The 27,884-nt window shown below is 32.2% G+C and overlaps 1 protein-coding gene across 2 annotated transcripts; it reads left to right on the top strand.

Annotated features, from left to right (window-relative positions):
• On the top strand, positions 1-25,049 carry LOC132731279 (GPI ethanolamine phosphate transferase 1-like). 2 transcript variants are annotated; one of them, XM_060717434.1, is made up of 27 exons: positions 1-128; positions 3,148-3,409; positions 3,915-4,036; positions 6,046-6,144; positions 6,911-7,014; positions 7,542-7,666; positions 8,284-8,414; positions 8,802-8,921; positions 9,336-9,376; positions 9,635-9,694; positions 10,106-10,254; positions 11,000-11,021; positions 11,357-11,493; positions 12,120-12,295; positions 12,911-12,983; positions 13,533-13,626; positions 14,041-14,133; positions 14,950-15,041; positions 15,398-15,445; positions 16,199-16,268; positions 16,621-16,729; positions 17,342-17,444; positions 18,072-18,312; positions 18,755-18,903; positions 22,344-22,419; positions 23,240-23,356; positions 23,800-25,049. In XM_060717434.1, exons 2-27 carry the CDS (start codon positions 3,183-3,185, stop codon positions 23,944-23,946), a joined length of 2,925 nt encoding a protein of 974 aa, XP_060573417.1. In that variant the 5' UTR covers positions 1-128; positions 3,148-3,182; the 3' UTR covers positions 23,947-25,049. The 2 variants fall into 2 exon arrangements, with proteins under 2 accessions (XP_060573417.1, XP_060573416.1); XM_060717433.1 differs by lacking the exon at positions 18,755-18,903 and adding an exon at positions 20,084-20,232 and having other exon boundaries at positions 5-128.
• Positions 25,050-27,884: the final 2,835 nt, after the last annotated feature.

Genomic DNA, 27,884 nt, shown 5'->3' with positions numbered 1-27,884 from the left:
CCATACTGTATGGTTTACTAGTAAGGAAAAAAAGGCAATCATTCAAGTATGAAAGAATCAACGTCAGTGACTGTGATAACTTATTGGATTTAATTAATTAGAATATCAAAGACAGATTTTAATCTCGTGTAAGTGTTCTTAATTTCAACAGTAATTAAGCTATTTTACAAAAACAATTTCTATAAGAACGCCTTTAGTAGAATTGAAATATGATAGTATATGAAAGTATATTAATTGCTAGTATCCCGTTTACCTATAAACAAGTGTTCTTAGTTTATGGACATACATGTACTTTCGAACACTGCATTTCCTCACTGTTCCGGGGATTACATTCGGACAGAGTTCTACATTCTTCGAATTCGGTGCATACTTTTTAATATTGACCGTCATATCTAGAGCATACTTTTGGCGTATCCTTTCTGATTATCATTTATCTACACCTTACTAATTCCACGGCATAGTTTTAGACACTGACCTTTACTGTTAAAATGTGTACTTTCGGACACTAATAGGCATTGTTCATGAGCAAACTTTTGGATATTGTCTGCTCCGCACTTAATACTTAATTCCGAACTCTGATCCGCACTGTTCAGGGTACTAGTATTATTTCAGATTTTGACCCGCATTGTTTAGGGCATGCTATCGGACACTATGCTATTGATCAGCATTGTTGAACGCATATTTTTGGACACTAATTCGCTCTGTTTAACATTTAGCTGCACAGTTATTGCATACTTTCGGCAGCCGGTCCACACTGTCAAATGACATACTTTAAACACTGGCCTGCATTGGTCAGATCAAGCTTTTGGTGTCTTATTTTCACAGTTCAGGGCAAACTTTCGGACACTGATCCGGACTATTCAATGCATACTTTCGGTTTATCTGCACATTATTTACGGCATATACTTTCCGACATGTATTGGCACTAGTCAAAGGCAAACTTTCGGACACTATACCGCTCTGGTCAAATACATACTTTCGGACACTAATCCCACTCAGTTCAGGACATACTTTCAGACATAACTGCTTCACACTGTTTAAAGAAATAATTTCAAAAATTGCTGAGTGATTATCTATACATACATATCCCAGACATACATCCCATTTTCAGAAGATACCGCTGCGATTTTCAATTTGAGTGCATTTACGAATTCACCTCACGTGCGTGAACTCGCACTAGTAAGTAAGTTAAAATATTCACATTAAATACATTTTAAATATTCAAATTGTTCGCCCATCATTGAACGATTTGCATGCATCAAGTGTTGGTACGGTTCGCCTACTTAGTCATGATATATATTGATATACTGTTTACATAACCGATAGTTTATGGTACTTACGATATTAAGCAGCGAATGGAAAGAGAGTAATAAATTTACACATACTATAGCGGAAATGATTAAATTTAAAGATTTTTGATGAATATGTAATATGTTTTTAGGCAGCAGTGATACTTGTCCATTTCTGGTACATTAAAACAAGTGCTTCCCCCCCTACTTTTATTTATAATGTTGGCATTTCTTAAGCCGATTGGTTTCGATGTTTTATTTTTATAATATTTCACTGCTTTTTGAATACTATTTAAGAATATTGTTTGAAATTAAAAGGGCAACATGCTATAGCAACATTAACAATAATTGTCCTTCCTTTAAGCATGATAAGATATATTAGTTTAGATATACCACTTATGGCCATTAACTGGTTTATAAAATCGTATTTTTTTTAAATACAATATTTTTTCCCGAAACGTTATTCGTTAAAATATATTGTGTGTATATGTAGTGCTGTGTTGCAATTAAATTGCCCAAATAATTCTTTCATTAATATTAGTATGAGTTTATTTTATACGACTTCGATCATAGTATAATAATATCACAAGAGATACAATTTATTAAAAGCAAAAGTCGGTGTGTATTTAACCGGAAAAAGGCTTACTAATATACGGAAGGGTCAGAACACAACAGCAGTCATTGAATAATCCTATTATCTTAATTGAATAACAGCTGGTGTTGGGCAAGGAAGTAGAAAAAATACCATACAGATCAGCAGGTTCACATGCATATTCACGGTAGAAAACATATTGACATTGAATATATAAATATCAATATATGGGACTATTTAAGCTTTTGACAAAATATTGATTTTGTAATAATCAGATATTAATTTTACGAACACGATCCGCTTGTCTATTCAAGTATTACTTCTGAGCATGCAGTTAAATGCTTGGTTTTTCAGATCAAGTTAAAGGCCAATTATGCCTCAGAATTTTATTTATTTTATTTTCTTATTGTTTGATGTCCCGTTATAGGTTTCAAAAAATTACTAATTGGCCAGTTAACTGAATCATCTTTTGTTCATGTTATGTGTTTTTGTTATTTTCTTTGGCAATTAGTAAAGTTATATTGATAAATTATTTTGTATGAAAGTAGAAATATTACTTTGTTTACATATTGTTACCTTACGGTGATAAGCATGTATATCATGCGCTAAAACCATTCAAACATTTTAAAATACAGGTTTGTTCTTTCTAAAGAGAGAAAAACTTATCTGTAATTGTGCAGTATTACGTCAAAAGCACTATTTAGACAATTGGTCTTGTCAGTGATTGTGACCTCCCGTTGAACATAATGATAATTCCATTCGATTCTATTCCCGGACGGTCTAGGCCACTTTCGTTGTGATTAATGATGAAATATTTTCTACAGTCATTCACACTGTACCTCTGCTCTGCATATACAGAAGTTATTAGTTCCTTGCGAGAGTGAAGGCAACTAGTACTGGTAAATGAACGACTTGGCAACTTACACAGGAACGATGCGGTGGCTGAGCTGTGCTCTGGTAAATTCAGTGCGACTCCATGCCGTGATCCGGAGACTAAACTACCACCACCACCACCATAATTGTTTGGCCTTTGTTATATAACTATAACTAAGTTTGGGTTATATACGCCCACGGCCGGGTATCAACAACTCAAATTTGTGTTACTAATAATATGAGCGTTTGTATAACCATTGGTATATAATTATATAACCATGGTTAACACATATCTAGAGACGGGCATGATAGGTTGTACGGTCTTAATCATTGACTGAAATTTGTTACCTTTTCTGAAAAACTAAAACAACTTCTTATTTTATTTTACTTCAGGGCAAGGGTTCAAACATTGGACTTGACTTCAGGCTATGTCGACATGGATGATTATAACCGCTGGATTTTTGGTCCAAGGCATTGTTTTTATCAGTATATTTGATATTTATTTCACGACACACCTCATAGGCGGTCAGCAACAGCATGCTTCCTCACGACCGCCGCCGGCGAAACGTCTAATATTCATAGTTGCTGATGGACTCAGGGCCGACAAAACCCTTATGTTACAACCTGATGGGACGACACCAGCCCCTTATTTGAGGTATAGTTCTAGTAATAATTTGGTAACCATTTATGTTTTTTTGTAATGTACTATCGCAATGTAGATTATCACTGGGCGAAATACAAGACTGTTTGTTTGGTCACAATGGTTCCACTTTTTCATTCACAGGAAAAAAAATTATATAATTTATCTTATATTAAAGGCAATGCAAGGGTCGCACATCGCCTTTTCTGTAAATCAAAATATACTATTACTGGGGAAAATGCTTTAGTTGGACTTCTGCTTTCAATTCTTGTTTTTTGTTACATTTAAGATAAGTTTTATTTTAAAGAAATATAAGTCTTATTAAGTCTAATTTTAAAAATAATCAAAATTATAATATTTATTTAGAGTCAGGAAGTGTAAAACATAAATCGATTCATAGTCATAAAAAGGGCGGGAAAAACAACATCCGGAAGCTCTAACATGCAAGTGCACGTACTTTAGTATTGAACTCATCTTATCATATTTGTTTCTTAAACAAATACTTCTGTTACTGTTACAGAAATATAGCCGAAAAGGAAGGGACATGGGGTGTGTCTACGGCAGGGATTCCCACTGCCACAAGACCGGGCCACGTTGCCATGACGGCAGGATTTTATGAAGACCCTACTTCGGTTGCCAAAGGTAAACAGAATACACCTTAAAACAAATACATACCGTGATTTTATAAATTATATTTACATATTGTCTACTTTGGTAAAGGACTGGCGCAGAAGCGTAAACAAGAAATATCTCATATCAAAATAGTATATATAAATGTATAGTTAATATAATTGGTAAAAAATTGCAGTTTTTTACAGTAATTACACGTTCCAAGATATTGCCAATTTTTACCATTTAATCAGCAATGAAAATTCGAAAGAACAAATATGAATAAAAGTCGCCTTTTAAAGCAGAGTAAATAGCAAATTAACATTTTCGATAACAATGAAATAAAGTAAAGAAGGAACTGTCGAATAATGATAGACTTAAGGCGCAGATTTTGGATATTGCTAGAGTTAATACGTTCGTCTGTCGTAAATTGTGACTAAAACTGTCGAATATTGCTAAAGTCAGATGGAAACTGTCGAAAATCATTATTATAGTAATTGTTGGGAAGGACGCTGTCAAATATTCAATGTTCAAACAGTTAAGACAGAAATTGTTTTGTTGAATATTGCTAGTAAAGTTGTAAAGAAGGAAAATGTCGAATATTCACGCGAAAACTTTCATCTGACACCCCCGATGCCAGATGTAACGTTACAAGCACGGGTAAAACTAACGGAAACGCCAGTCTGATATGCAAGAAAAATTTACCCGATCACTGTTAAATATTGCTTAGGGTCGATTAGTACTTGAAGACGGGACACCGTCAAATATTTCTAGAATAAGTACGGAAACTGTTGAATATTGTAAATGTTAACCGACCACTGTTGAATATTGATAGAATAAAGAGGGGATCTGTCGATCACGCTAGAGATAAGATGGGACACTGTCAAATATGGCAAGATTTTAGACGAAAACTGTTGAAAATTGTTAAAGTTAACAAGGTCACTGTTAAATATTGCAAGAATTTTTAAACAGAAACTTGAAAATCAAGAAAATTATTTAGTATCTGAATCAAACTCGAACTATAGGCAAACAAGGATGAGAGCCATGTAGAGTTCAAACCTTCAAACTCACAGTCTTTACGTTCAGATGCGAACATTATTACCACTTATACAATTAGCTTTTCAAACGAGCTTATTTTCTTTATTTCTTAACTTAAATATTACCATATCATTCAAGGTAGTAGAATTTTTTATATCAAAGTCGTGATGTATTCTAAAATGCAATTTTTGTTTGCTTAAACGATCAATACATGCATTAAACGTGAATGAAATGAAAATATTGTATTTGATTTAGTTTTGGGATAATAAATCTGATGATTTTATTATTAACACGAAATTTGATTTAGTCGCATTTGAATTAGGTATGTTTTTATTATGATTGATTTTATCTAGATACATAATACAAATATTTTACCAATAACTGACGGCCAAATGAAGCTTACATCCTTTCATGCTGTTATTTCTGAGGAGGTCCAATGTGCTAATTTTGTTCATTTCAACAGTTCGTGAACTTGTTACACCTCTTTCTAATTAAGCTTGGTAGAAAAAGAGTACTAAGACGTTTTATCTATATTCTAAATTATCCATTCTTGGCATTGACGTCACAAAAAGAATTACAAATAGAGAAGCAAAAACTCAAACCGAAAAGAAATTTTACATAACTATAATGTTCACAATTTAATTGTTGTTTTGCCCGTATGATTTTTTTAGGATAAAGATTGCGTCAAATGCATTGAATGCCATAAATAAATGTGTATTTTGTAATAATGATGCCATTAATAAATCACACTCTTTTATTATGAAGTTGTCACTGTTGTTTCAAGAAATTATTTAATCAGGAATACATGTAACTAGTATTATTTTCAAAATTTTGTATCTCCGTAACAGAATGTATATAAATTTACGCGAAATTATTAAGTTCACGATGTAATCAATTCGCGAATATTAGCAAAAATAAAAATATCGCGAATATTTCCCAGTCTACTGTACTAAAAATTATTTTTCACTTTTACAATAGTTAATTTTTTATTATCTTCATTGTAGATATTGGCGGAGGTGCTATAAACTTTGATACTATATTTCAAGAAACAACTTACACCTGGACCTGGGACACACCGAAATTTTTGGAAAAAGTATCAACCGGTAGGTATATATACAATAAGAATATAAAAAAAAATGTTGTATTAATACCTAAATCGTATAAAATTTGAGAACATGTTTGGAAATATTGTTAGGCGTAAATTAATGAATTTTTAAGCTATTTCAAGACACAATTGCAGATTTTATTGAAAATGTATCACACTCAGTAACATAAAATTCCGTTAGTAAAATACCGTTAGTAACGGTATAGAACTTTTTTCCAGTCATATTTTGTTTAAACCTGCAAAGTGTTTTCAGATTCATGAATATTTCTTAACTGAATCTATGCCTTTTTTAAATGTATATGTTTTAATTTGATTTTTTTTAATTTATGGGCTCGTCATGATGCGTGCAGCTTTAATCTTAACTGGCTAAATTATTGTTATCACTTCAAATCTATTTACAGACAATAACATAAATTAATATTCTGAATCTGAATCCTTGTGAGGGAATCAATGACATATTCTTGACTTGTTTTTGATGAAGATTATGATGCTGATTTAAAGTGTGATGATTGATGCATTATGATGATTGATTGATTGATTGATTGATCATGATGATTTGTTTTTGTGATAATAATGGTGATGACGTCTGCTGATGACTGGTGATAGTGATGATTTTGATTGATTTATGATGATGATGATGATGATGATGATGATGATGATGATGATGATGATGATGATGATGATGATGAAATATTCGGGGAGAATTGCAATAGGAAAAGGAATAGGTTAGGTATAGTTAATATGTATTTCGATTTTTATTTCAGATCATCCTGACAGAATATTTTCGGAACAATATCCCGGTCAAAGAAAATATTTATCCGGTATTAACCCTAAAGATATGGACAGCTGGGTATTTGATGAAGTAACGGTACGTGATTTTTAATAGGACATTTGTCTTTTTAGTTCTTACAATGTCCATCAACCGGTTTATAAGCCGTAATTGACTTGTGTTCCATCAGCACTGAGTATAATATGAGCCGCGTCATGACAAAACCAACATAGAGCGTTTGCGACCAGCATGGATCCAGACCAGCCTGCGCATCCGCGCAGTCTGAACAGGATCCATGCTGTTCGCCTACAAACCCTATTACAAGTAGAAAAACTGAAAGCGAACAGCGTGGATCCTGATCAGACTGCGCGGATGTTTTTTTTGTTTATTACGGTAAACAATTATATTTAAAGTTGAAAATGGTTTATGCTTTGTATTTGAATTAAGTATAGCAACATTTGTGCGAATATATATTCATAAATGTTTGTAATGTCCAAATAATATTTTTACGACAGAAGTATACTAGGGTGAAGATCTTATGTTGGCTTCGGCGGAAAAGAAACTCATGAGTAAAGATTTCTACTGCGAAGCATCACCATCGCTCACGATTGTTTCTATATTTTCAGAACTTCCTTAACGGAGCAAAAACGGATGCTAGTTTGAAGGAGAAAATGAACAAAGATAAAGTGTTGTTTTTTCTCCACCTTGGTGGAATCGATCACGCCGGCTACATAGTCAGGCCCAATTCAAAGTTTGTATATTTCAATAATTTTAATGATGTTATTGTTGTTGGCGGTCGTGTTAAAGGGAGACACAAGCAAAATTTTCATTTTGAATTTTTGAATTTTTCATTCATTGTTCTGTAAATTTCCTCTAAATGAATACATTAGGAAGTCACAGTATAAGTAAAGACGTCATGTATACAATACAATCAGAACTATAGTCTATAGCACATATTGTAATAGTAGAGCTATCGAAATAAATAAAATAAAAGAAAAACGTACACAAATTGAGGGGTCATGAATTAAATCCGTCTCAGTTTTCCAAATGAAATAACCAATAATCTTATAATGATTAACTCTGTATGTCTGTTCCTTAACTGTTTTACAGCAATGCTCCTTTTTTACTTGATGTATTAATAATCTTAATCAAACATATCTAGGATTCAATTTTATAGTGTTTAATATATTGATCATTGGTCGATATAGTTAATGTATAAAGTGTATAGGATGCAACGTTTTACTAAAAAGTAAAAACAGTATATTTTGTTGTTGTTGTTGTTGTTGTTGATAATGTATAGGAATATGTTTGGTCAGAGATAACATAATTAAACTGTTAATTACGATATTTTGTTTCGTTGTTTTGCAGAGAATATCTGACGCACGTTAGTTTTCTGGATGAAGGTGTGAAAGACATAGTGGGCAAATTTGAGGACTTTTTCGGCCATGACGGCAAGACTGCTTACGTGTTTACATCAGATCACGGAATGACAAACTGGGGTTGGTAAAATAAAATAAAATTGCTTGTATGTTTTGATTTTAAGCGATAAATTTTGCTCACATAAAAATATGAATATTGACCTAGCTGGAAATACCAACAAGCAACCCGTTGTGAGATTCTTTTTTATCTTCCGCAATCCGCGCTGGTTTAATTTCTGGCTTAAGTCACACAGGAAGTAGTCTTTTGGTGGGACGTTATGCTCCATATGTACGTTCCTCCTGAAAAAACACTTGTCAGTAATGGTAAAAACAAACAATACTCAAACAATCTTACATTGTTATAAAATGTAGCATAAAAGGAAAATGTGTACAGCAAATGTTTAAAGCGAAAAACGATTAATTTTGGACGACCAATGCCGATTTTACAAGTATGACTGTATTCTGCAGGAGCACATGGCGATGGTATGCCGGACGAAATCCACTGCCCGTTACTAGTTTGGGGAGCAGGTATCCGGAAAGCCCAACCAGAGGATAATCTGAATAGATATGATGATACGCTCTCCCAAGGTTTGTTTTTCCCATATATTCAGCATGCTTGCTTTGACATATAAAAGGCTAAAATTAAGAATATGGTCTGAATTAAATAAAACTAGAATGCACAATGTCTATATTTTCTATTATGCATTTATATACAAAGACATGATATTATTAAGAAACGACTGAAAAATACATTAGCATATAATATTTATCATTTATTACTAACTAGATTTTTGTCATTTTGTATAGCTCATTATAAAGAGTTGTACGTTTATATATAACCTTTGATATTAGAAGAGGTTATATGGCATTTATCACCGGTCAAAACCTTTTTTTAACGATTTAATTTACAAAAAAAATCAAGACTTATTTATATTACTGTTACTGAATGCACAAAAAAAACGAAAAAAAAATCCGAATACATTGTAACATATCTATTTTTAGAATGGTCATTGACAAGATGGAAAAGAGCCAACCTGGAACAGGTCAGTCGATTACTTGATATACTTACATTTGTTTTATAAATGTTTCATATTTATAAATGAATAATCATTTTAAAAAATCTTATGTTGAAGTTAGAAGTTACATATTTAAAAAAAAATATCCAATAATTTTATGAGAGACTTAATTTTCAGTCGGTAGTTTGACTCTTTTGACAAATTATTCTGAACAACAATGTTCCCAATTACAAATCGAATCTCCCCTATCTAGTCTTTATAGTTTTTTCTCTTTCTTTTTTACAGCCAAGTTTAGCACCTCTTATGGCAGCAACAATTGGCATAACATTTCCAAGAAATGCAGTCGTGAGTACTAATATTTAGTTTATAATAAAATTCGTCCGTTAATGAAGCGAGGCTATTTAAATTTGTTGTTTTTTGCCTCGAAGAAAATTGACTTTTCTTCTCTTTTTCCTATTATTAATATTTTTGTTGTTGTTGTTGTTGTTGTTGTTGTTGTTGAGAGAATGTCAGCAGACAACCAAAATAGTCACGTATATTCCCGCATCATGGGTTGTCCTTTGCAGGGATACTAAGAAGTTGAAAATAATTCAACAAAAATGTATACTGAAATACGGCTTTGTATTTCATCTTAGTATTTTTTTTCTTTTCTTTTTGCAGTGTTGCTAAAACCACGCAAATTATAGACAATTCCCAAGCACATATTTTCTTTTTTATTTCTTTTTATATTTGAGTAAGATGGCTTTAACTTTCCAGTATCCTTTCCCCGGTGGATTCTTTGATGTTCCTGCAGAAGATGAGTTTGGAATTTTGTATGCCAATCTTAAACAGCTTCTCGAGAACTATCAAGCCATAGAGAAATATACTCACAAAGGACCTTTTGCATTTACTTTTCGATCATATAGGTAAGTTTGGGTTCTATAAATTCGTTTTGGGGTCACACTGCCACATTAAAGTTCATTGGCGACTTTCCAGCTTTACTGGTGGAGGAAGACCTCAGTTTGCCCTTCGGTTAGGGGTAAGTGATTTGAAGTCAACAACCTTATTCACTTGGCCACAGATGACCCATGTAGTTACATGTATATAATTATTGGCAGATTTTTCGCTGAGAAAGATTGAATCACAATGTACAGTCACTCAAAGGCCTAAAGAAATACTAATAAGTATTTGCGCAGCTGACGTGTATTTTGCTTTGTCTGTGTATATATAGTTATCTGGTCTGTTTATCTTAGGAATTTCAAAGAGAGTTTTTGCATCTTCTTTCTGTAAACTTAACCTTCAATCTTGGACAGATGAATACTTCTACACCAAAGAATTATTTTAACGTTTTGTAATATGGTCTTAAACCCTGAATGAGTTTAACCTTTAAGGTAATTTGTACGAAATGTACGAAAAAAGGGAAGGTAACGGGGAATTATTTCGTTCATTAAGCAATTATTAATATTTGTGTACATGGTGTTAATTTGTATAAATATACCATACAAGTAAATATTGTTATAAGAAAGTGCAGCATCTTTGTTATGTTTTACCGGTTGCTTTTGTTAATAAAACAGTAAATAATGAAACAAACTCCCAATTAAATGAAAATAATTTATGACAACATGATATTAACCATAACTTTTATATAATTTTCTTTTTTTTAATTTACAGACCATTGGCGCCTTCCATGATAGTAAGTATGTGTTCAAATATTATCACTTGGCGCCCTTGATTTCCAACAACGTATCGCATTGTTCATGTTATCTTACACGTGACTTGTTGAATTTGAGTATTTAATGTTGTTGTTTGTTGAGTTTTGTAAATGAAAAATCATGGCCGATTCTAATTCATCCTACATATTTGAACAGACAATGCTTGAGTACAGAAAAATGTCCTTATGACAATGACCAATAAAATTAATATTTTTAAAATTAATTCTTGACACGGTATGGCCAATACAATTCTTATCTAGCCCGTATTCTGATATAAAAATGTTTACACTAATAATATTGCATCTTTTTTCCCCAGAAATCATTGCACACGGACATACAATCATTGAAAGAGTCTGGAAACTTTGCCTCAGCCATCGCTGTCACCAAACAAAAGATCGACCTAGCTGTCAAGGGCATACGTCACTATAAACTATATAGTAAAAATCCATTGTGGTACGTACCAATTTTGTTTTCAAGCGGCTATGTTTGTGTATTAAAAATTTTGTTTATGATGCAGAATTTATTTTAATTTTGATGTTGTTTCTTAGATCAGTAAATATATCTGGTTTTCCTTTCCTTACTTGATTTCATTTGCCGGAAACACACAATAGTCGTGTTTGACTATTCACAGGCAATAGATGACGATGCCTTTGATATGGATGAACGAAAGTGTCACCGGTCTCTCAAGTGAATGAATGAACAAGCAGCAGTAAAACACACAATCAAAAGATTAACTAATAATATGGAATAAAAGATAATAAAGTACCGGTAACAGACAAAAGCAATAGTATTTCAAGAATTATAACAATTAGGTTACGGTAGTTTTTCTTCAACTGCACATCAAAGATTTAGCACTTAACCTCTTAGAACTGAAAGTGATCAGCCTTGCCCACCAGTATAGAGCCATTCCAGCATACTCATCCGTGCAACCTGACGGGTATATGTACTGTCGGCAGGTTTTTCTTTTGTATTTTGGCATTGAAATGCCATGAATTTTAAACGAACCGTACCCTATTCAAAACAGGACACTTTCATTACAAAAAATAATCATGTTAAGATTTGATTACATTTATTTTTAGGTTGGCAACATTTAGCAGTATGATCGGCTGGTTTTGTTTTTGTGCCTTGGTGTTGATACAACAACATGAGAACTGGGAAGATATAAGAGTTACCACCCCTGTCATGACCAACACTAAACATATCATCATCCAATGTGCAGTCGCTATAGCAGTGTTTGACCTAATTTTCCTCTATGGTAAGATAACCCTTCCTCTTTTCCGGATCTTCAATAAATGGCTGTATTACATGGCCGTGAATATTGTACACATTTTGAGGTGACGTCATATGCGGTATACTTAAGTCACGCGCTATAAATGTAATAAGCAAGTTAATTTTGACTGTTGATTTTACTTACTTTTGGTATATTTTTATTATTATTAATATATATAGTGTTACTAAATTATGCTTTTTACATGTTCAGATGTTAGATTATGAATTAAGGCAAATGAAACAAAAAGTCTACATATTCTAAATGTGTGCATTTTCTTGTAACTGCTTTTCACTGAAATACTATTCTAAATTTATAGTCAGTCATTAAGATTATATCAGATTGTTAATGAAGTTGTTAAATATACTGTTATATTATTATATTCTTTCGTTATTGCTTTTTTGCCCTACAGCAGAATACGTAAGCGCGAAGTGCTACTTGTTTGAACTTTCTTTGCATATATCTTGGTGTAAAAATCACTCTATTACAGTGGATTTTACACTATGTCAGACAAATATAGGGCAACACAGATACTAAATGCATTTCGACATGTTAATTATAGTTACTTTATGTTAACATAAACTACATGTATTACTATTTCAGCACAATCAACACCTTTGACACAATGTATACATTTCCTACTTCCCATACCAATTTGGACAGCAGCAGCAATCAAGTAAGTTTATCCGTCGTTTAAAAGCTAATCTTATACTTAAAGGTTGTTTCAACTTGTTCATTATTATTACATAATAAATACTAGTACTATAGCCAAGTAGCTTAGGTCGCTGACTTCAAATAATTTGGTTTCCGCCAAGAGCATTTGGATTATTTCATGTAATGAAGCTTAACATTTTGCTTGTTTCACTTTGGTGTCCACTCGTGCATGAATAAATGCATTGAAAGGCACATAAGATATGTAAATGTGGACATTGACGTCTGGACTTTGAAATGTTTCACTCTTTCATGGCATTGAGTAAAAGTATGTAAGTATATAAAGTATTGCCAATTTGAGTGAGCGGGGTATCATGCCAATGCACTTTTATTGTCATATTTCAATGAACGAGCATTTGGCATTGTTTACACTGCCTGCTACCTGTCGACAATTAAATAGGAAACTAAAAAATGGATTGCAAAGAAAAATAATTGTTTATTTTATTTTCTTTTTAAATGCAGCAAAATTACAAAGCTCATTTTTTGGAATTAATTAAAAACATTATTTTTTCAGGTGGTATGAAATAGGCAATATATTTCCAATCATAAAACGACAGAAGCATTTACTTCCGGTAGCAAGCCTGTGTGTTATAGGTATTATATCCATAGTAAGTATATATAAAGTAAAAATATTTGTTTTTGACAAGTTTCTTTCACCGAAAATAAATTTAAAATAGAATCAAAATCCGGCAATAAAAAGCATAGTTTTTCTTTGCATGGTGAACTTAGAGGCTTCCAGCTATATTCCAACCAGTATCAGAGATTTCTAAATACATGTACTGAGATAAAAGTATATTTTTCACCAGAACAGTACTATCTACTACAGAATAAATAACTTAACTGAGAAGAAATCGTTATAGACATTTTCAGTTATATGCAGGAACACAAAATTGTCAACAATTTAGATATGACAAGGTCGGGCCAAGGTGAAGGTCACTGAAGGTCACTGGGGAAATGATATTACCGATATTCTAGTGTGTATGTACTGTTTTGCTCACGAAAGTTTCATTTTACTTTCACAGGTTGCTGCGATGCATTACCGATTTATTCTCGGGCTTGCTATAGCAATATTTTCTATTATTTCAATCTATGGCAACAAATCAGATATAGACAAGGTAATGTATAAATATAAAATTTCAACTAGCAAAGCCAGGGCACAGTTTATTTAGATTACATATTTCAAACATGATGAACATTCCAAATAGAGTGATTTTTCACAAAATCATTGAACGTCCAATTCAGGTGTAACTCGCGCGTATTAATACTGAAATAATTTCTACAGTCTTAATTTAATGCAAATGACATTTATTGCAATAGGATGTATTTGGTTTTTAAAAAAAACAGGTAGATATATTATGTTTATAGCAAGGAAATGCGATTCCCTGTGAAGTTTTTTCTCATCAGGGCTTTTATCCCAGACGACTGCTTACGGAACTTTTCGGATTTTATTTACGAGGCTATTAATAATACTAAAATAGCTCATTTAGCTTTCACTTGTTTCCGGTACTTTCAGTGCTTTGATTTTAAACTTTGTAAAATATACATTCAGTACAAAAAATGCTTAAGAAACGCCATGAAAAATATGTTAAATCATTAACTTGTGACAAAGTGTCTGCCGCTTATCATGAGAGTTCATGGATTCGATCCTCTGTTATAAAACGGAATGGGTAGATTGCTTCCTCTAGCCCTAGCACGTAGGAAATCATTTTAACACTGGCTAGTCTGGATTCTGCAGGGTGTTATTATTATTAAGGGTATTGTGCGAAGTGTCTACGATGTAACATGTGATGACCGGGTGGGGTTTCAGGTAAACATTTGTTTCTTATACCACGACAATAAGTTTTATCTCACCTTTATATTCAACTTAAGAAAAATATTTTTCTAACAGTAACTACTGCGCTTTATACATGTTCTTTACATATTCTTTGCAGACTCTCAGGAATCAGTGGTTGTTTTCTTCCATCGGGCTCGCAGCTCTTGTCGCTAAGCCTTTAGGTGATCGGGAGCTTCATTATAATTTGGTGTAAGTGTTTCTTATACTTTGGTGTAAGTATTTCTTATACGAGACCTGCATTTTAACTTATTGTTTCGTTTCTTTTCCGAAAATTGTGCGTGCAGTCAGTCTTGAAATCATATTTTGCAGAGCACGCGCGCAAGTACCAGTACTTGACTATTTCTTGCTAATTGTATTTTCTGCTGTTAAATCCAATGTAATTGTGTAATTATATATTATATTCCTATGCGATTATTTGATCTTATTCGCTTTTCTATATACATACACGTATTTAAAGAAATTAAAGAAAAATGTAACAGACTGTTTTTATAGATTTTGCAGTTTCAGTGTATTATTCACATCAGTTGGGTACTCTATAATTTCAGGATTTTCAGTGCTGTTTTATCGACAATAGCATGTGCACTCTACCATTAGTAAGTAAATCATATACTAGTACTTAGTAAACAATTAGATTTACATGTATTATAATTGATTACAAAGAACTCCGTCCATATAACACAATAATTCATAAAAAATGCATTCAGCTAACAATCTCCAACTTCAATGTTTGTACGCCTTTTGCTCGTGGACATTTTCGGGGCCAATCAATTTATGACTTTTAATCGCATGACCATTTAAAACAATTCTAAACAAGTGTTTGTCTGTCTGTCTGTCAGTCTGTCTGTTTTACGCCCATTTTAATACATGTTTGGTCATATCTCGGCAGTCAGTCAAACTAGCCGGTTTTTCTGTACTATCAAATTCTCTGTAAGTGACAGACTACTTTGAAATTGTAGAAGGATGATTTTGTGTTTAATTTCTCGAAACAACATTAGAAATTAGAAAAAAAGTCTTGAATTTCTAGAAACATACAAGTCTTGAATTTCTAGAAACAACACTAGAATTTCTAGAAACAAGTCCTGAGTTTCTAGAAACAAAATTAGGATTTCTAGAAACGAGACTAAACTTTCTAGAAATAGTTCTACATTGTCTAGAAACATTTTATAGTAGGATTTCTAGAAACGAGACTAAACTTTCTAAAAACAGTTCTACATTGTCTAGAAACAATTTATAGTAGAATTTCTAGAAACGAGACTAAATTTTTTAGAAACAGTCCTACATTGTCTAGAAACATTTTATAGTAGAATTTCTACAAACAGCATAACATTTTATTTTTTTATTTTCAGCCATTTAGAATTTTCTGCAGTAACCGGGCGCCTATTTAGACAGTTCGGGAAACGCTATGCCATTTTTCAGGTAATAATTTGGTTTTGTATTTTTTGAAGTAGGTCAATTAATGGCTAACTGTCGATTTCAGCCTAACCGTTTAGAAGAGGGTTAATATGGGGATTGGGGCTTTAGGATGTGGATGTGTGGGAGGCAGTAAGATGCTGTACGTCTTCTTAAAGAAGAATCATTTTCTCTATGTGACAATTATGTTTTGGTTTTATTTTTGTTTTGTTGTTTGCACAGTTTCATGAAAATTGATCTTTGCGAAGCATTTGTTAATATCATTAATATGTTAGATTTTACAATAATTATTGATTAACGAAGTATTGATTTATATAACGATGTTGATATATTTAAGACGTTTATATATATTTTACAGATCCTTAAAATTGCCCTGGCAACCGGCATTTTGACATATTCCTCCTACCTGACAGAAAACAACATACGGACGCCTCTAAGCGTTCAAATCCCAAGCTGGATTATTTTCTGTAAGTGTCTCTGAATGGCATTTAGAAATTAGAATGTTTCATACTACTCATCGGTCTAGTATATCATTAATATTTTCAATTTCTTATATTTTATTTAATGCCAGGACCTTAACTAATATATGATTTAAAACATGTTAATAAATTCGGTGGTTCTACTCATGTACGCGTTCGTGCCTGAAATAATGCACTAAAGGGCACCTGAGGTCTTCCTCCACCAGTAAAGCTGGAACGTCGCCATATGACCTATACTGTGTCGGTGTGACGTAAAATCCAATCAAACAAAATCAGTAAAAAGAAGTTGTTTTTTTTAAATTAAACTAGTATAAAGTTTGAGGTATTAAGATAACATTGCTTCTAAATTATTATAGAAAATCAGATGAATAGTGCTTTAAGTGTTTTGTTTTTGCAATTTGTTGTTGTCAATGAAGATAGCTCGTGTCTGTATTGTGAATTATGTCAACCTCAATAGCTTAGCTTCACTAATAAATTATGCTGTAGACATGTGTTTTATTATTATACATATACCCCATCCAGTCATATTGTGCTATCAACAGAAAAATTTGCCCCTTTCAGCTTAGTTGTACTGGAACGTAAATGTTTGTGTATTTTCAGTCATTTCATTGTGTGAACCATTTTTCGTTAACACGGACATTCAAAGCCGCCTTACATCCATGGCATTCGGTTATGTAGCCCCGTTTATTCTTCTCAGCATCGGGTAAAGTATTTAAGCGTACATTTTTAAGCTCACGATACTTTTCACTGTTCGTGTGTTACTTCAAGTTTCAATGAAATACAATTTGTTTCAGTCTCTCTATACTTTTTTACATTACATGCTTTATTTCGAGTTTCAATGTTACATTTTGCATGGGTGTTGGTATCTCCAAAACTACTAAAGGAACCTTAAGATGATTGAGAGCATGACGGTAATTCACTGTCTAAGGCCCATAACTCTTACATGGATGTTGACAGAATTATGACTTTTTTAAATTTTCGATGTATATCGAGCACGTTGTCCTACTGACAGCTCTTGTTTGGTACACGTTGTTTAATTGGCTGTTATGTAAAGTTTATATGAGCCGCGTCACGACAAAACCAACATAATGGGTTTGCAATCAGCATGGATCCAGACCAGTCTGCGCATCCGCACAGTCTGATCAGGATCCATGCTGTTCGCTTACAAACACTATTACAAGTACGAAAACTGACAGCGAACAGCATAGATCCGGATCAGTCTGCGCGGATACGCGGGCTGGTCTGGATCCATGCTGGTCACAAACCCATTATGTTGGTTTTGTCATGACGTATATGCTCATATATGTTTTTGTCTTGTTTTGCATTTCAGGCAGGAGACTCTTTGTTATATTTGTCTTGTATGGAACCACTATCTTTATGTCGAAGTTGAGAGAAATCTGACGAAGTCGCAACCAATCTTTTTACCAAGGACATCCAACGACTCAACCAACAGGGTTCCAAATAAAACAACAACAAATGGCAAAAGTGCAGCAAACGGTCACGTGAACGTGAAACATCACAAGCATACAAAATCTAACGATTATCTCATGTTTCAGCCGGCTGTAACAGAGGTAGGATTATATCTTGTTATTAATGACGTCATCAATATTGACGTGTCATGTGACGTCTTTTTCAGATTTCGTTGGACTTGCAACCAACTTATAATTGCAACCATATGATTTTCAGACCTCAAAATGTACAAACTAATACAGTCAAATCTGTGTTAAAGACCACCTCCGAAAAAAGACCACCACGTTAAGATCATTCTTTGACAAACCTTAAATGATAAATATAGAACAGAATAAACTCCGAATAAAGACCACTTGTCTTTAAAGGTCATGTATGGTGCTTCCTTCGGATGACCTTTTTTAACAGGTTTGAGCGTACAATTCTTAAAAATCTTATTTTCGATATTTGATGAAAAATATTCATAGTATGACGTCAGATTGTTTGTATTGTGTCATATATCTTCCGTGATGATTGTTATTGGGTAAAGAAAATATAAATTTACAGTGGCAGAGAATTGATTTTACCAAAGCAGTGGAAAACCAAAGTCTGTGTCAACGGGTATTAACGTCGGGGGATCTTGGACAAGCACTTTATTTTATTTTATTCGGCATGGGAATGGTGTTTGGAACCGGCCATATCCCAAACATAAATAGGTAACAAATGTTGGGGGAATCACCTTTGTATCATAGAGCTTATAAATACTACTTACTACTCGTTTGTAACGTAGATTCTGATTGGACAATGGTGATGTTTACACCATCTGTAAACACGACTGACGCAAAATTTACGATACAATTTGTATGGTTTTTTTTTTGGCTTTTTTATTCAAAAGCAAAAAATATAAAAAAAAATATTGTGAAGCATATCAAATTCTATGTAATGAAGTTTGATAAGTTGAATAATTGCCATTTATAACCCGTGCCTAACTTATAACTAATTCAATTAGGTCAGGCTTCAAAATCTTTATAAACAATCAGATATATGTACATAAATGTATTAATGCGAACTCTTAAAATTTCACTTTTTTACATGTACTTGTAGCATCGATTTTCATTGGAAAATCAAATATTTCATATACATTTGTAAACGACTACTGTCTATTTATGAAATATTTTCTCCCCCCCCCCCCCCCCCAAAAAAAAAAACAAACTGAATCGTGCTTTATTTTAAATGAACGGTTATTAGTTACAGCTCGGATCATAAAGGCTTAAAACAATTTAGGCCATATAACCTGAGTAACAAAAATATTTGTAAATAATATATGAAATATTAGAGTAGTAAGTATTTAAACGTGCTTGGAAGAACATGTCTTTATTAATACGCATGCACAAAGCTAACACAATTATGGTACACCTATGTAGAGAAACAGCGGTTTGGAGACAAAAGACATGCTGTGCCCAATATTGTTAGTATCTTTATATGAAATTGTCATAAAAGACAGTTGATCTGCGCCTCCGTGGCCAATGTCGCTGATTCGGTTGCTTTTGCTCCTCTCATTGTGGGTTCGAGTCCCGTCAGACTCTTTACCCTTTTTTCCATATAAGGAAACTATCAACACATATTTAGGTTAGTTCATAAAACACTTATGTTTATATAGATGTAGTTTTGCTTTAATGCCAACTTTCAATGCTAATTTAAGCCATACAAAAGCATATATATGTTTATCAGTAAGATACGATAGTTTGGGCACAGCATGTCTTAATTTTATATATTGCATGGTTACTGCCACAGGGTCTGTGATAACGTATATTCAAGTGGTATTATATCAATCATTCTGTTATATTTTATGTTCGCTTTTTTATGTTGTATCCGCCTTTTTATGACTTTTTACAGTGGCAGAATCTAGATTTTACAAAAGGAAATGAAAACGAGACAAGATGTAAAAGGGAGATAACTACTGGAGATCTAAGAAGAGTTATGTGTTATTTATTATGTATGTTTGCCGGCTTATACGGAGCAGGAAATATCATGAGCATAAATAGGTATGGGGATATTAGAATTAATGAGAATATTTGGTAAAATTAAAAGAAATGAGCATAAATAGTTAAGGGAGGTAACTTTAGAAAGTAATGAGCATAAATAGGGATAGGGTTACATTAAAAAGTAATGAGCATAAAAAGGTATGCAGATATGAGAACATAATAAGCAAAAAACAGGGATCGGTGGCAAACAAAATAGTACTCGTAAGTTATTGTGGTGGGCATTTAATAGCAATGAGCATAAATAGGAGGGGAACATAAAAGAAGTAAGGGTCATGAAAATGCGTGGGGTGAAAAGTAATGAGCATAAATATAGGTGTGTGGAGACGTTAATAGATACACGTCATGTAGATCATACTTAAACAATGGAAAACATCTACAGACAATTATTATAAACAAAGGGCAAACAAGCATGGATAACAATGAAAAGGGTGTTAAACTATACTTTTGTTCCAGCAGTTTATGAAATGTTAAATGGCTAGGGAGTTAAGAAACACTGTGACTTAATAGAAAAGTGTGAAAGAAAGAGTGAAAGAGTATGCAGTGATCTGGGGGAACCTTAGATAAAAATGAGAATAAATAATAATAGTTCATTGTGATGAGCATAATGAGCATAAATATGTATAGTGAGATAAAATGAAATAATAAGCCAAAATATGTATGTGGAATATAATGAGATAATGAGCATAAATTTCTATGTTGAAATAAAATGAGATAATAAGTATAAATATCTATGTGGAAATATAATGACATCATGAGCATAAAAATTATGTGGAAATTAATTACGATAATGAGCATAAATATCTATGTGGAAATATAATGAAATAACGAGCAAAAATATATATGTGGAAACATAATGAGATAATGGGCATAAATTAATAACTATTGTGAAATATAATGAGATAATGAACATAAATATATACATGGAAATATAATGAGATAATAAGCATAAATGTATATGTGGAAGTATAATGAGATCATGAGCATATATATCTATGTGAAAATATAATGAGATAATAAGCAAAGGTATTTTTGGGCAATGTTATGAGGTAATGAGTATAAATATCTATGTAAAAATATAATGAAATAATGAGCATAAATATATATGTGGGAAAAATGATGAAATAATGAGCATAAATTTATATGTGGAAATATGATGAAATAATGGGCATAAATATGTGTGTGGAAATAAAATAAGATAATGAGCATAAATATATATATAGAAATACAATGGGATTATGAGCATAAATTAACAACAGTTATATAGTAGCATGTGTGAAAACAATGAAATAATGAAGTAAACATGTATGTATATAAACTAACGACACTTCCTGATAACGCTAATCATTCTTAATAACAAAAGTATCTTTTAAAATGTAATTCTCATATATCTTCTGTCTTAAAATACTCAAGAAAGGTAATAAATATATTCTACTTATGGGTATAACATATTATTGCATAGCTAAAGAAATGCTTTGCATGTAATCGTCCAGCCGCGATTACTGTAGACTGGTACTTCTTATCGGTGCAATATTTAACGATAATGCATTTTCAATGATGCTATATTTGCTTAATAAATCGGAGCACAATAAATATCAGAGCACATTTAGCAAGAATCTTAATACCAGAATCAGCATTTGGTTATATAATAGGATACATTCACTTTAGTTTATATTAGAAGATAATGATCTTTTAATATGGGTTAGGCTGTTGATTATTTTATATTATTTGTTTTTTATCTTTTTTACATATACATATTTATTTTTTGGAGGTAAAGGACATTTAGTTACTCATTTTAATTTATGTTGACCTATTAATTGTATTTCAAAATGAAAATACCGCCATTTATATAAAATATATTGTCATGTAATAATATTAACACATTTTACGGCTTGACAACTCCTTGCAATTTTTTTTGATAGTTTACTAAAAAATAAGTAAATAAATTCCAAGTTTTTTATCTAAAATTTTAACTCATGTCTTATTATTATTCCTTTCAAACTATTTAAGGACACTGTATTAATAGTTGATATGTTTTAATATGTTTTTACTTTAATACTATTTAACCAGACTATGTTAATAGTTGATATGTTTGAATGTGTTTTTACTTCAAGTTTTGACGTGCAGGATGTTTTCTGTTTTATAACCGTGTCCAATCCACCAAGAATGGGACCTCTTATGATCTTCAAGGTAATTATATAACCCATCATTTAAATCCCCATATTTCCGCCCCGTAACTTTACGGTGAAAGCGCTATTTTTTCATATTTTAAAAATGTTTTATTAGTCTAGCATATTTCATGTGGATCATAAATGTATTAGATGTAAATTACGTTGTTGTTCACTTGCAATTTGGTGTTTGTTTGTTTGTTTTGTTTTTATGGATTTTTTATCAAAACCAATCAGTCTCTAAGCTTTTGATGAGGAAGTTAAAAACAATTGTGCACGTTTGATGCATGATGTGGGGCGTTAAATTGTAGATATTAACAATATTACTGCTGAATGTCAAATACTTGTCATCTTGAATCAACTCATTTGGATAAGTTCTGCTTTAGGTGTCTGACATTCATACTCAATTAACATACCACGTATATATACTTGATATATAGAGAGTACACGCACTTTTAATAACCTTTGACCTTGGTTTGGACTATAACATGGAGACTACTCATACCGGTATTGTAAGCATCAAGAGTGTCTCACGACGAAGTGTTATATCAAAATTTTATCAATGACTAGGTAATACTTTGCATGCGACAAATTATATTAGGCTTGTGAAAATTTCGTGTAAAACTCCTAAAAATCTTTTTGAAATCGCAAAGTTATGAACCGGGCATTTATTATACAACCTATTTTTTTTTCAAACACCTACTTTTGACTTTGATCTTTGAGCTATCAAATGAATCTTGTTCGTGCTATTTGCCTATAGTCTTAAGGTGGTGGTCATTTCTGCCAAGGATTAAGATATTGATTTGGTTACAATGATTGACATTTTGCTCTATTTTTTTCAGCTCATGATGCCAGGGATGGTCGCCGCTTGCTTCCTTCGAGCCATTAATGTGATAACTTTTACTTCAATTAGAAATTTCAGTTTGGTGGTATTCATGATGTGTGGATTTATGAACATAGTAAGTATAACAATTGCATTATATAAATAATTATAATTTTGTGTAATTTGGCTGTAATTAATGCTTCCGAGGGACCACACACGTAAAGTTTTATGAAGGAACTATTTTCTATAGCAGACGACACTACATTATTTCAGAAAACCTTTTTTCATAAGCAGACGACATTACATTTCCCAAGCAGACAATACCACATTTTCTTTTAAAAAATTATTCTTCATTACTTTAAGAATTATTTAACAACTCATTTTCTGCAGCAGAAGGCTCTACATTATTTGCTATATAGCAGACGACAACTAAATTATCTAAATGACACAGAGTATGAAATCGCAGTACTCGTATTACCGGGATTTGAACCCGCAATCCTCGGAAAAAACATATTTTATATAGCTGACGGGACCTACAGAAATCATTTGGTATACTTATCAATATACTTTATATTTCAGCTGCTGTTTTGTTTGGTAACAAACACTGGGACGTGGACCGTCATTGGTCAATCAGTGAGCCATTTTCTAATTGGAGGAGGAATTTCAATGTTTATGTGTCTTTCATTCGGGACAGTTCATTTGTTGACGACTATTAAGATATTATAGGATATTACAGATCAACTTAGAAATATCAGGACACCTTATAATTAATTTATACTGAAACATTAAAGAAAAATACTGGAGACACTTACGCAAGCAACTCGGCTTTAGGCTGGGTACCTGGAAAGTATGATTTCTTAAAATGTGATAAGAGAAATAACTTTCTGTCGGTGAATAAATCGTTCTGTTTTATCATATATTTTTTGTCAATTTTGTCACAGTCTAATTCGACTTTGCTATCTTGTGAAATTCGCAAAGTTATTTCGTTTTACAATTTTAAAACATTTTATTTTCTAATGTGTGATAATGCTTTTGTAGATTTGGTCGTGCCATAATGTCGACATAAGCTCAAAATTATATTATTTATAAACCAGATTTACAAGTAATATATTATCATGTGTTGGTTATGTAAATTCTAAAGTTGATTTACTTGAGGGCGTCTGCGGTAGTATGCCTAAAGGAGCTACTGTCCATGAACGTGTTCATCCAAAACAAGCAAAGTTTCTAAATAGCAACATTTATGTTCATGCCTTGCTGGGAGAATGTTTAATTTCTTGGTTCCACATTGTACTGATATTAATAAGTTTTGAACCATAAAAAATCTCGGCAGAAATGAATTTGCTTCATGTCCAGTTGGATTAAACATGTTAAGGAACAGTAGAACTGATAGGCATATCGGTCAAAGGTTACAAAGAATGTTCTTAAGCTCGAAACTCGGATCCCGGGTATTTAATTGGTCAGAAGACAGCGCTAATTGTATATTGACTAATGAAAAGTCAGAGATTTGAAACAGGCCTTAAGAAACGTGGTCGGAGACATTAAACTTAAATTTATAAAAATGGCCGGGCTTTATGACAATTAAACTGGAAAGCTTTTAGGGTATTGACCCTACTGGGCTGCATGACAATCATTTTATTATTATAATTATAAATTGATTTGATATGCCTATAATTATCTAAAGATATATGATGCGCCAATTTGATTTTTGAAAATACTGATAATTCCTTTACAATCTATTTTTCAATGTAAAAAAGGGACGATATGTTACGTTTTTAACTCTACACGCTTTCGGTAAATACAGTGTCATTTTAAAAGAAAACTGACATTTTTTTTTTAAAAAAAGTACCAAATTAACTTGACCAGTAATCATGCAGATTTCTAGAAGAATTAAATTTCAATAGATTTGTGCAATAAAAGTATTTTTACCCAAAGATGAGCATTGTATGTCTGTAAGACAATTATTATAAGTTTTTCTAGTTATTTGATGAGCCCATCTTAAAGTGTCGTTGTTCTGAGTGATTGCGCCGGTAATACTGTCGAAATAGCACGTGATTTTCGTGCTTTTTTGAAATTCATTTTCTTTTTATTTTAATTTATTGTATATACGATGAAGTCAGTATAGTATTTCTAACATTTATTTTTTCTGCTAATACATGTATATTTTTTTCTAATTTACTATTTACTAGATAATTGAGTAGTTCCAGTTTAAACCAGTCCTCAAACTCGTCAGCATTTTTACTTTCTTATGATAAACTCCAGGATACCTTACTATGCACTATAGAAATTACAGAATCAGACATGTTGCACCTAAAATATGCAAACATTTTTTTTTTAAATTTTTGTGCAAAGATTTATTTTGTTCTGTCTATAACTTTCGCTTATTATCGCCTCACCAGGTCTTACTTATGTCAGATTTTAGTGTTAAAAATATGCATATTTTAAGGGCAATATCTAGGTATTGTTTCAAAAGGCATTGGCTTCCGTTGATTTTTTTGTTGTTGTTTACATGACCTCATATTATTGTATACATGATTTGTCATGTATTTTTTCGCTTACATGCATACTCGTGGATCTAAAATTGAACACGTTTTTTTTTGTATTGTATACATGATATGATTTTCCATGGACTATATATTTTTAAATACGTGATTTTCCATGTAGTTTACACTGTACATGATGTTCCATGTATTTAAAGCATATACATAATGTCCCAAGTATTTTATACTTTACATGAAGTTCCATGTATATGAAGTTTTCATGAAGTTCCATGTGTTTTATACTTAACATGATGTTCCATGTATTTCATACATTACATAATGCTCCATGTATTTTATACTTTACATGACGTTCCATGTATTTTATAATTTACATGATGCTCCATGTATTTTATACTTTACATGATGTTCCATGTATTTTATACTTTACATGATAGCCCATGTATTTTATTCTTTACATGATATCCCATGTATTTTATATGTTACATGATGTTCCATGTATTTGAAGTTTACATGATTTTACACGTATTGAAACTTTACATAATGCTCCATGTATTAAAACTTTACATGATATTCCATGTATTTGAAGTTTACATGTACTCCATGTATTTGAAGTTTACATGATGTTCCATGTATTTAAAAAAATGGTATGCTTGTTATTATTTTATTAAAGGTACAGAACTGTTTTATTAAGGCATAATTGTAAGCCATAAAATGACAAAACAACATAATTGTCAATAAAGATAATATTTTCTGTTTTAAATAACTGTTTGTATGTTTTTGCCTTCTATAGTATTATTAGAAAATGAATTTTCATCTTGCAATTTAACTGTTCTTTTTTTTGGACACGCAGTAGCACGATAATTAATGACTTTTTATACAATTCAATAAAAATGATATAAAACACGATTGTTTCAAGTTCATTCATAAAATCCTTTTAAGTCAGCAATTGTTTGCAACTTACTTCCATTCAATATTGGTTTCATAACAAGGTTTTGTTAGAAACGGTGGTGGGGGGGGGGGAATTTTCTTTACTTCTTGTAAAATATATTCCGAGTGATTATAAATTAATAAATTGGAAAAAACGATCAGTTGCAGTACTTAGACCGAAAATGACCGACGATTACCGGAAAAGACCAACATAGGCCGATGATTACCGGAATTGTCCGTGATGCGGTGGAATCAAACGAATAAGTAAAATATCAAAATTAATGTTTAAACAAGGTTGTCTTCACAAAAAGAGAGAAATAATATATTCATTATTCGCAAAGGAATATTTACAAAGTGTTAGCTTACTATCACAATTCGTACGACATTCTGAAAACTCATGAGCAGGGGAGATCACTCGGGAGCAATAAAACAAAACAATAGAATCGATGAGACTCGAGTTGTCTATTCATGAGTGTTACATTTCTAATAGTCCACAGCACCAGTTAGAATTCACCTTAAAGGTTGTGCCAAGTGATTCTCATTTTCTACTGAGCTTGACGGAATAAGTTTGTCGGTTAGTCTGTTCCCCAACATAGCTTCTGGTTCAAATCACAAGACTTACAATAACAGAATACTGACATCCGATGTTTGTTTAAATACATTGTCAGCTTCCAAAGAATAAAAAAAAAATAAATAGACAATACTTTCTAAGTTTGGTCACGTGATGAATATCTTCATCTTCTGCCCTGCACTCAATTGTTAAAACGTTGCTTGATAATTCAGGCAACCCGGGGTTAGACGCTGACTTTTGGTTATGTGCAGATATTAGCGCGATGGTGCTAGTGAAATTGTTCCAAATTTTAAGTTCTTATGTATCCTGGCTTGCAAAGATTGGTTGTATTGAAAATTATAAATATACGTTAAATAAAGTCGACATTTGTGTCTATGGAGGCGAGCCTCTGTTTTGTTTACAAAGAAATATGGTGTTAATGATTTGCCTCTGTTTTGTTTGCAAAGAAATATGGTGTTAATGAACGTAACAAACACGGCTTAGCTACATACAAGAAAAAAAAAGCATTGTTTTTCCAAACTTTGAAATGTGCGGTATATTTATAGAAATACTTGATCATCTTTATGAATAATTAATGTTTCGGTTTTCTGAGACAAAACGGTCACAATACTGCTCCTGTCTACTATTATTCAAACAACCCTAAAATACACTACACATGCATAAACATG

The sequence above is a fragment of the Ruditapes philippinarum genome, unplaced genomic scaffold (genome assembly GCF_026571515.1).
Source record: "Ruditapes philippinarum isolate M1 unplaced genomic scaffold, ASM2657151v2 ctg1304_1_1_1_1, whole genome shotgun sequence".
In the NCBI taxonomy this organism is placed as follows: Eukaryota; Metazoa; Mollusca; class Bivalvia; order Venerida; family Veneridae; genus Ruditapes; species Ruditapes philippinarum.
Note: the sequence above shows the minus strand (reverse complement) of the source record. Positions and strands in the feature narration are given on the sequence as shown.

Coding starts and splice junctions, on each gene's coding strand:
- LOC132731279 (XM_060717434.1), top strand. CDS start 3,183: ATGTCGACATGGATGATTATAACCGCTGGATTTTTGGTCCAAGGCATT. Junction 10,255..10,999: donor TTTACTTTTCGATCATATAG/GTAAGTTTGGGT, acceptor TTTAATTTACAG/ACCATTGGCGCCTTCCATGA. Junction 18,904..22,343: donor CATATCCCAAACATAAATAG/GTAACAAATGTT, acceptor TTTTACTTCAAG/TTTTGACGTGCAGGATGTTT.